At 36.8% G+C, this 10,887-nt stretch overlaps 1 protein-coding gene across 2 annotated transcripts in view; it reads right to left on the bottom strand.

The window, feature by feature from the left end:
* Positions 1 to 455: 455 nt before the first annotated feature.
* NCOA4 (nuclear receptor coactivator 4) overlaps positions 456 to 10,887 on the bottom strand; it is a 17,481-nt gene continuing 7,049 nt past the window's right edge. For both annotated transcript variants that reach the window (XM_072424986.1, XM_072424985.1), the window contains exons 2-10: positions 9,153 to 9,298; positions 8,549 to 8,689; positions 7,660 to 7,748; positions 6,711 to 6,819; positions 6,266 to 6,370; positions 5,525 to 5,674; positions 3,925 to 4,932; positions 3,667 to 3,759; positions 456 to 2,664 (exon numbers count right to left, since the gene is read on the bottom strand). In XM_072424986.1, the coding sequence (XP_072281087.1) occupies positions 2,659 to 2,664; positions 3,667 to 3,759; positions 3,925 to 4,932; positions 5,525 to 5,674; positions 6,266 to 6,370; positions 6,711 to 6,819; positions 7,660 to 7,748; positions 8,549 to 8,689; positions 9,153 to 9,284 (1,833 nt within the window). In that variant the 5' untranslated portion in view covers positions 9,285 to 9,298 and the 3' untranslated portion in view covers positions 456 to 2,658. The remainder of the gene's footprint in view (positions 2,665 to 3,666; positions 3,760 to 3,924; positions 4,933 to 5,524; positions 5,675 to 6,265; positions 6,371 to 6,710; positions 6,820 to 7,659; positions 7,749 to 8,548; positions 8,690 to 9,152; positions 9,299 to 10,887) is intronic.

The following is a 10,887-nucleotide window of genomic DNA, read 5'->3' on the forward strand; positions in this document are numbered from 1 at the left end:
AGACGACTGTGCCTCCTTCTATGAGTGATCTTCATGCACGGATCCAGGAGATCCGCCTAATGGAGTATCTTACAGCACTTATTAGGAATACAGTGGAAAAATTTGAGGGGATCTGGGAGGCCTGGGACCGGTACTATGATCATTTGTCCAATTGATCTACGTGTATGCTCTCCATGTTGGTGAATGTCACATTCATTTCATTGTTAATACCTCCTTATTATTTTCAATTTGTTAAAAATATACATTTTGTCTGTAATATGGTTATTGCATTTGTCTTTGAAATTTCAGTTGTGGTATGTATTGCTGGTAATTGTTGATTCCCCCTTGCGTAACTCCGCTTCTCTTCTGTACCCCCTTATAAAACCATTCAATAAACATACAATTTCAAAAAAAAAAAAAAGAACTACAGAACAGAACAATTTAGTAGTTACAATAAAACCACACAAAGTCACAAATATTGCTCAAATTTTTTATTTGACCATAACAGAGGAACATAATTTTATAATGTTACCCATAATGACACATTAAAAGACATATTTAACATTAGTTTGCAATATATGATGGCACAACCACAAAATGTGTTCCCCCCCGTATGACGCATCAGGGCAATTTGGATGAAGAGCCACTGAGAGCCTTCTAACTACAAATACCAGTCGTCAACTGAAGAGCCAGTGGCCACAAACTAATACAATTTTATTTCCTTCAAGGTTTTTCCAATTGCAAATGGGTAACAATATTATGAGTAGATTTAAACTTATAAGATTTACCTAAAATAAAAGCTTCCAAATAATAAAAATATAAAGGTTAATTTGTTAATGGAGGATAATTATGGAAGCAATGAAAACAAAGATCCTAAATAAAGTGTTAAAAGACAATGGTTTTAAACTAGATTGCCTTTTCCCATCATTCTGTGCAAAATGCTAAAATGAAAAAGAATAAAGAATGTTTCCTGCTCAATTAGGTTTAGGAAATTTAACGTATTATTATACCTATCTTAAAGAATTTAAAGACAAACAAAAAAAGTCTAATGTACACTTTTGGCTTCCTCAAATCAGTGGTTTACTATAATGTTTACCACTCAAATAAATGTTGCTGAGGTGTACAATTCTTTTTCTGCACCTCGTGACAAGCACATGAATGTTTTCCCTGTTCATCCCTGGGGTGTTTTAAGAATAGTGAGATCTGTAGGTTTTATGCAAAAACCATCAATCACTGTGATAGAAAATAACATGCTGAAATGCACAAGTTTAAGTTTAAAGGATACAGCAATGTAACCCAACAGGAATGTCCCTCTACCAAAGACATAATACTGGTTAGAACTGAACCATTGCAATGTCCTTCTATGCTCACAAGGCATGCTCTGGATCCGACCATAGAAAACTAACAGCTGACTTAAGTGCATGTGATGATCGCAGCCATTGTATTCTTTAGCCAGATGGTGAAAATTTTCTCCTGTTAGATTCTAAATAGGTACTTTTAAAGTTTTTTTCTATTCTTATTTAATGAAGAATGTGATTACCCTTTTAAGTGTTAGCTCAGAATGAACTGTTGCACAGGATCATCACAAAGCACCACAAAACAAAGAGAGTCACAAGCATCTGTAGATGTTAAATCATTGACAAAATACAGATGACAGGATGAAGTTCTACCTTGTGTGAAACTCCTAACAGGAGCTTGTAAAACAGCACCAAAAATGTACTTCAAGTGTCTTATAAACTTTAGGCCCAAACCTGCGTGCAAATGCATTCTGGGATTTCAAACAAAAATCATGTGAAGAAGATATAATGTGAGATCAAATCTTTTACTTCAGACTACACAGGCCTTTGAATCTACTGGCAGAATGCACTGCTAATAAGAGGGGTAGTTATGTCTGTCAGTAGCAAAGATTACATAACTAGTGTAGCCGTAGCCAAAATCTGTTCACTTTTATTATTCTAAAGTGTATGGGACACACATTCAGCAAGAACATAAAAAGTGCTTGCATATCTTCACATTCACCTATCTTCACACACACTCATGAAAACAAAAGCCCAGAAATGTGTAGTATGTATATAGTTAACTTAATTTAGGAGTGTGTGCTTAGTTATGCCCCCTCCTACCTCCCTAACAGTCCATCACTATAATAGACAGTTTCACTGACTGTTAGTGAGGAAGGACAGATGGAAAGGGCAGGGCTGAAGCAGTTTTGTATTAATTGCATCTCTTGAGTTTTACGAGAAATATTGTGAAGAATTACATGCAGGCATCTATGGATACTTATTGCACATGAATGCCTACAGGTTAAATATTTTAAATTGAACATGGCTGCACTTTAAAAACAAGGCTGCACAACAAAAACAAAAACAAGAGTTCTTTTAAGCCATACTGTGTTTTTTCTTAAAGAAAAAAGCAGATCCAAGAAATGCTTAAAATGTCAAAGGCTCCATTGTTACAGCACCGTATCACGGAAATACTGTTCCTGTTACTGCAGGTTAAAGGGAATTTTCCAGAAAAAGATTACATTGTAACCCAAACAGTTTAGTTAAAGATTAGCTTAAATGTTAAATTTAATAAATGTCATGAGCCAGGAAACAATCATGCAGAAATTAGCTGGCAAAGCAGACAAGTCTTTTCCATTATGATTTCAGTGTGCGTGGTTGAATAAGGTTTGGAGGTGCTTCACATCTGCAATGAGATATTTTCACAGATTAATGATTTTTTCAACACGTTTCCTTCACAATAATGTTTGCTATGTTATTTGTTGACTGGCTGGGTAAAAAGGTTTCAAAAGTTTGAGTTATACAAATATTTATATAAATAATATATAAATAATAAAAATGTCCACTTGCACTCATAATGGCTTCTGGATCCAAGATACAAACTTGCTCCACAGCAATATTTCCCAGTCATTCACATTTACCTCTACATTAAAACCATTACCTTTACCACATTTACCATCTACATTAAAACAGAAGTAAACATATCCCATTGCTGTCTCAAAAGTGCCAAAACTTTGTCTGGTGCTTTTTTAGGTTCACCATTTTTGGCCAGTATAGACTGGGTCAGAATGACAAAGCCCCCCATAAAAGTGCATAAAGTATATTAATTCTTGGACAAAATCTGATTTACTGAAAAAAAAAAACTTAGCAGATCTATCTTGCAATAAAGTGATTGTCAGCTTGCATTTTTTAAATGCAAATTTGATTGAATATAACAAGAACAGACAATTAGTCTAGACAAAGATTCACAAATCTGAGCAGGCCTGAATCAAATGTTGGGTTTCCTTTACAGTATTCTCCCGAGATTTTAATAAACTGGGTGAGAATAAGCAGTAGGCAGATGGTGGCCCCTGTATTGTGACCCAACTTTTTTAACCATCCAAAAACAGCCAGGTGGTGCTCCTGACCAAAAGGGCCCGGGGAGAACACTGCTATATATCTCAGTGGGGAAATATCCCCATTAAACACATACTTGGCTTTGCTGCAACTGTGGTTAGTGATATGCTTATTCTGGAGACATGATTAATTCAGGAAGTCATCAGGTGAATCAAACAGTGCCCACCCAAATCTGGAACATGTTTACACCTTAAGCATGGAAATGGTAAGGCTAATATTACACAGTAAGTAACCCCAAAAAATGTTGCATTGCAATGTACGCTTAAAATAAAAAAATAGGATGTGTGCATACCTGTAAGGGAGTGCGGTACAGCCACTGGTCTTTGTCTGCTGCCAGCTTCATGCAAGCAAAAAGATCACAAACACTGGGAAGGCCATAATATTCCTAAAAAAAAAAGGTCACATTACAATCAAAAAGTTGATATAAATTATTACATTTATGGTAGTATTTATAATCAATATACATATATAAATTAAGCATTTGAAATTCTGCTCAATATCTTAACAAGTAATCAGATATGCCTCAGTTCAGTCTTATCAATATACTTACATGTGCTTTTTTACGCAAGAGCCATTTATCCTCCAAAGCAGACTGTCCTGGCTTTTCTACGTTATCTGTGTTCTTAGAAGACAACACCCAGTTACCAGTGTCTAGAGGCAAATTAAATGGAGACAGATTCTCTACAGGGTTTAACTTCCATTTGCTGTCTGTTGTTTCTTTTTCTGCCTTCTCTGCTGTAGGAGATTCGACAACCCAGTCAGCCAAAGGTGTCTCAAGTAATGTTTTAAAAAGCCTAATAGAGGGATCAAATTCTTCTGTATTCTTGGTGCAAGTCTGGTCACCAGAATTTCTTTTGCATGGATGCAGCCACACATTTAGGGAAGGTCTGGACTTTTCTGGTTCTGTGTCTTTGGCCTTGTGTTCAGGATTTAGGGGAATGCCATTTTTGTCTTTTCCTTCTTTTTTCAAAAGCCACTTCCTCAGGGCATCTTTCTCACAGCTTTCATCACATACACATTCTGATAGGGTAGAACAAGGCTCATTAGCTTTGCAGATATCTTCCATTCTAAAAACAGGCTGAGATTCCTCCTTCAACAGCCACATCTCATTTCCAGCCACAGATGGCTTCTTCCCTCCAAGCTGCTCAGTTAAGCATCTTAGGTTCCCAAGATTTTCTATTTCTAATGCAGCTGTATGCCCACCACAGCAATTACTGCAGGACTCTACTTTGTGGAGCCAATCACTCATGTTGTAGTCCTGGACAAATGGTTGAAAGATGAGCTTCCACTTTTCTACTTCACTCGCAGACTCCTCAGAAGTAGCTGGGGAAATGAGCCAATCTGAAAGATCCATCTCTTCTTGATCTTCCAAATCAAAATCAACATCATCAACTTTTTCAAAGGAGAAAGAACTTGACTCTGAATTGTCACGTGTGCGCACAGTTTTTACAGGAGAAGATTCTTTGTTATTGGACTGTAGCAACCAATTGTGCAATTCCCCTAGCTTACCCCAGACTTTCTCCATATCAAATGCGGGGGGTTCAAGGATTTCTGAACACTGTTAGGTAGGGAAAAACAGTTACATTGATTACAATGTTAATGTTACTTGGCAACTCAGCAGAACAGTCATTTAAAAAAAAAAAATAAAAAAAAAAAATATATATATATATATATATATATATATTTATTTATTTGGTAAGCTGTACATGACAAGTTCAACAATAGTGTGCTCACCTAAATCACTGCTGCCATAACGCAAGACAGGTCTGATCATAGCCGGGCTGTTGTAGACCACTACTCCCAAATCTTGCCTAGTCACGCTGCCCAAGTAAATAGTCTATGATCTTATCTGCTCAAATGTAGGTTTAAAGCTCAAGAGTCTTGAAACATGCGGCACACATATTATGCAGCTTTTGGACCTGAGTTTAGCTCTTTACCTGTCCATTATAGTTCAGAAGCAACAGGGAGCTACAGCATTGCTAACCTAGCAGATTAGATTTGCCAATATAATGGTTTTTATACTGAATAAGTAAGAAGTGGTGCAAGTGCATAGCTGGCTATTTCCATTTGGATAGGTAGTCATTAAATTAGGATAACTCTAATAAAAAAAAAAAAATATATATACATAGTATGTTTTATGCAGTACTTACCTTAGTAGGTCCAGTGATGTCTGATTTTAAAAGCCAGTCCTGTGGAGAAGTGCTTGGAATGTAAAATGCAGGACATTGGGAAATGTTGGCGCCTTTGCTTTCCAGCAGCCAATCCGATAGAGACATGTTCAAAGTCCCAGAATAAGGTTTCTAAAAATAACAACATTTCCATTTCTTAACGAAAGTTATCACACAATTTAATGCAAAACCTTACTGAATAAATTAAAACAGTCTCCTATCAAATATTTAGTCATGTGGCCCATGTTAAAGAAAAATACCACCAAGAAAAAAAAATCCAATTAGTGATTGGGTTAGAAAAGCAACTTTCTAAACATTACATAGCCATGGTATGATATTGTTTTTGTTTGCTTTACTCACTTTTAAAGACTGCCCAATAAAAAAATAAGTTTCTACAGGAACATTAGAAGATCTGTTCTATGTGGGCACCAATCTGCTATTATGTATACAGCCAGCACACATGGATTCTCATAGTAAACACGAATATCTCAGAAAAAATGGTTTATGTACAAACAAAAAGAAAAAAACTGTCTGAGCCACATGACACAATGTATATCAAAGACATCACTGGTTTTATGCACAATCCAAGACAGGACTGTCAACCTCATTTGTGAGAAAGTGGTAAATCAATGACTTGACAATGAACAAAATGTGTCAGCCTGATCAACCAAAGAAATATTTAAATTTTTTAAATGAAATTAGGCAAAGGATGAACTGATGTACCTGTTGATCAGCTGGAGGAACATAACAATGGTTGAGAAGCCAGGGATTCTGGCTAACAAAACTACATGGTGCAGGGCTAGCAACCACTGGATTTTCTTCACAATTCTTGAAATACAAAAAAATAAACAAAAAAACAAATGAGAAAAATTACCACAAAATAAAATAGCAAACACTAAATTTTATTAGACCCAAAGGAATTATGTTACTTTTCGGCATGACTAAAAAGATCTAGCACTGTTTAATGATTTGTTCATCTCTGCCTCTTATCAAGGAGTCTGTGTCTTTTGTTTACTTTACCAACTTGTTGACAGCACATACTATATATTCACATGCAGACTACAATATACGCTGCTAAAGGTGTGCTAACTCCACAAATCCGCATGTGCAAAAAACACTTAAGGACAGAAGTTGTCCAACACCCCACCACACAATATGTTGCTCTTACCACAGTTTTAATTGATCCAAATTTAGTAATAGCTTTCCGGAGAGATGGAACATCTGCTTCAAACATGAGGGTAGATGTTTCTTCTGGTTTTAAAGCAAGGCTGCCCAGTCTGATGGGGAAGACAAAAAAAAACTCATGAAGCAAAGTAAAGGATACTAGTGGTACAGGAAGGATGGTAGGGGCGCACACACACTACAATTCCATGTTTTTGCCAGTCTTGCTATCCCCACCCACATTTTCCTTTCATTCCTACCATTTTTTGGTGTTTTTATAAGGCCCAGTTAGAAAACAGCTTGAAACAGAATTCAAAGCAAATAGATGGTTTGAGTGGAGGACTATTAGCAGAACCAGAGAAATGTAGCTCATTTTGTTAGTTTTATCTGCAATACATGCTGGTAGAACATCAAGCAGACACCATATTGGTGTACAAACATACTATCAAAGCCCCATTTACCATTATAGACTAACATTATACACTAACATGCTAAGGGTGGAAATAATTCTCCATATTGATGTGAAAGCTGCTGACATCTCAGACAAATATACACTTACTACATATACCTAAACCCCAGAGTATGAAAATTTGATAAAAAATAAAACCAAAGAAAAAATAATTGATGTCACAATGTATTTACATGATCAATTTAAAGTGCACCTATGCTAGAAACAGAATACCTGTAAAGCAAAGCAGCTAGATATTCTTTGTAATAGTTTTTATTTACAACCTTACTATTCACAGATTTTTGTGTACTTTGGAAATGTTCAAATTTGCTAAAAACCATGGGGCCCTCTACAGCTTTAGAAGTTTCACATAGATTATAAAATATGTTGTAAAAATTATTGAAATGCCCAATCTGATCCAGGTTAGGGACATTACACTTACCAAAAATTGTACAAAGAATGAACTATCCTTTACACAATTTCAGCCATTTAGAGTTATCCAACTTACCTCTCTAAACAAACTGTGATCTGATTGGCAAGATCATTGCTGTGCGGGGTCTCTAGTTGGTGAATCAGGCAGTTGAACTGTCCCAACAACTAAAAACAAAAATAAGTGCATTAGACAAGAATAAAACCTCCAAAACTAAGTACACTTTGAACACATTAAGGGTGATAACTGGAAGATTTACCTAATTTATGATGAAGACTGGTAGGAGATCTGCCTATCCAGGATGTATACCGCCCAATGGACAGATAGGGTATAGGTGTGCTAAGGTTTAGGGAGCCTTTACCATTCATTTATTTAATCTCTCCTTAACCTCTTTTTTTTTTTTGTTATAGTCAAGTGCAAGTTACATGTCTGACTGTTCAATGCTGAGAAAAGCTAAATATTTTGAGCCATGAAAGCTATCCTTCCAAACGCAAGTGTCCAAATCCTATCAGTTCTATCACTACCAATATAATAAATGTGTACATGGTTTAATAAGATGCTGAAAAAATACACATTGAAATGAAGTCTATCCAGCTTATAGTCAAGTGCAGTTATCTTTCAGAAAAGAACTGCAAGTTGGGAGATTCATACAACTGCACCTTAGGGAGAGGGTTGTTCAGGCGGTTCTCAACATAACGTACATTTTAAACATACAGGAAGTGGAGGAGCTACAGAGCCAGACTGAACAAACTGAAAGAACAGACTGTCACTGTTACATGTCTGGCTGTTCAATGCTGAGAAAAGCTAAATAGTTTGAGCCATGAAAGCTATCCTTCCAAACGCAAGTGTCCAAATCCTATCAGTTCTATCACTACCAGTATATTATATGTGTACATGGTTTAATAAGATGCTGAAAAAATACACATTGAAAAGGAAGTCTATCTAGCTGAAGCCATGGTACACTTACCCAATACAGCTGCTGGGTTTGCTGTTGTAAGGCCTCTTCCTTCAGCTGCTGAACCAAGTCCACCTGCTCCAAGAGCCAAATTTCACGGCTGCGCAGACACTCCAAGTTTCGACTTATACAAGACTGGATCTGAGCTTTTACCTGCAAGGGACATTGTTAAGCATTACATGGATCTTACAGATCTTATCTATAAGATATAACATCAGAAAATCTAAATTCTGCATAAACAATTTTATCATCAACATAATATTAATAATTGTATTCTTATTTTACAAAAGACAATAATGACATTTTTAAATTGTAACAAAAACCATACATGTCTCCAAAATGTATTTCATCTAGATTCCATTTGAGAACCTGTCAAGAGCAGGATATAGCTAGATAACATAATCATAAAAGAAGCAGAACTCTCCTTTACATTCCTCATGTGTTTCACATTATGTAATGGTTTTAGCATAGAACTGTGCCAGGTTAATTCAAATAGAAGAAAGCTTGAGACTCTGAAACTATGTTAGGTCACTGTGTATATGCCGGTACTAACAGAATGCTTTTAGATCAGTTTCATGTAATATAATTAGTATTGGTGGATGCCTGAAAACCATACCTCTCTGCCATTTTCCTTTACTTGTTGTTCTGTTTTCAGCAATGCTTGAATTGCAGTTTCCAATTCCTTTTTGGCCTGAACACATTTAGAAAGCGGATCTCGGCCGCAGGAAACATCTTGCTTCAAATCCATTTCTTTTGGCACGTCTATAAAAATAGGAGGAGAAAAAAAAAAAACAAGAAATGAAAATGCATATCCTTCTGCATAATCCAGGTTTGCAAACTCAGCACAATGATACGACAGACAGCAACTAAAAGATAAGAACGGGTCTGGATATCGCAAACATTCATATCAAGCTTAAACAGCTGCAAGTGACACTGAAAAAAGTAACAGGCTGCAAATTGTAACTACCTCAGCAAAAATACTGAGATGGAACACTGCAGGAAGGAAAATACTCAGCTTGATATGAATAAATTCTAACTGAACTTTTGCTATTAGGATACAGGGCAAATAACATTTTATGTTTATATTACAGTGACATGGATGATCCTAGGACTGGCAGGGTGATCGATGAGTTTCCAGCTGTGCAGTCTGGGGCCCCAGATAGGAAAACATTCCAAGCAGTGCACACTGCACTTCTCAAGTGAGAGAATAATGAACTTCATGTACATGGGAAGAATGATTGAAAACGCTTCATCAGCCCTCCCTACCCCCCAAACTAAGCCAAGTCTCAACTTCCCCACCTAGGTACACATTCACCTCTGTGACACAGTCCTCTGGCGAACACAACCTTTACTCCAATATCTTGCACAGGTACAGACCAGAGAAGGCCATTGGGAAGATAAGCACCTGGGCTGAAGTATATATCAGGTAAGGGCCCAGGGAGGAGGGACTGGAAGGGGATTTAGGATTTCTTAACTTGTTCCTTAAGGTAGAAGTAAAAATTGAAAATTCAGCCGGGTTGTTTTTTGCAGAAGGGATAGGCGATGTTCCTTGCCAGGAATATTCGATTATTATGTCATTCCCACCTGGCCAGTCAGGATGGCAGAAGAGGTGAAGATGGCGACACAGCGAGGACAGCCGAGTTTAGGTAAAACATTTCAGTCCGGCAGGTATTTTATCATTGTCCCTTCTACATGAAGCCTACTCACAGTTTTGATAAGTTAGCTTTAGTTCAGCTATAAGTTTACAAGAAAGAGGCCCAAACATCAAGGCATCATTTTAAAAGTTCGAATTTCTTTTTGTCTTTATAAACAGATTTGACTGGAAATACAGAGCCCTAAAAAAAAAAAAAAAAACTGCCCAAAGCTAGAAAAAGTTTAAAATTTCAGTAAATAAGTCACAAACCAAAATATATTTAAATGGCATAATATAGGTGTGATTGAATATAACAAGCTGGTGTACATGGGCAGAGTTTGCCCTCCTTAGATCTGGGACTATAATATGTATGCATATCAGGCACTGATGTTTATGTACAGGAGAGGGCTGGGTGTGAGGGGTCTGCACTGTGATTGCCACCAATAAACTATAGGAAACATTTTTGAATTTGCTAGTTGCACAGAAGAAAAAACAAAATGACAACAAATGCATGCAAAATCTTAACCAGACAATGACATTTGTAAACACCCAACAAGTGACAGATCAGAGCCAATTAGCTTTTATGATGATAGGAAAACAATAGCAGAAAGTGGAGCCGCAGTTGTCATCAGGTCAATGTCACTGCACAAGACACAAGATCACCTCCATTGTCTAGCAATGACCCCACTGACAAGCTCCTCTATAATGGGGGAGGGGT

The sequence above is a fragment of the Pyxicephalus adspersus genome, chromosome 10, assembly GCF_032062135.1.
Source record: "Pyxicephalus adspersus chromosome 10, UCB_Pads_2.0, whole genome shotgun sequence".
Lineage (NCBI taxonomy): Eukaryota > Metazoa > Chordata > Amphibia > Anura > Pyxicephalidae > Pyxicephalus > Pyxicephalus adspersus.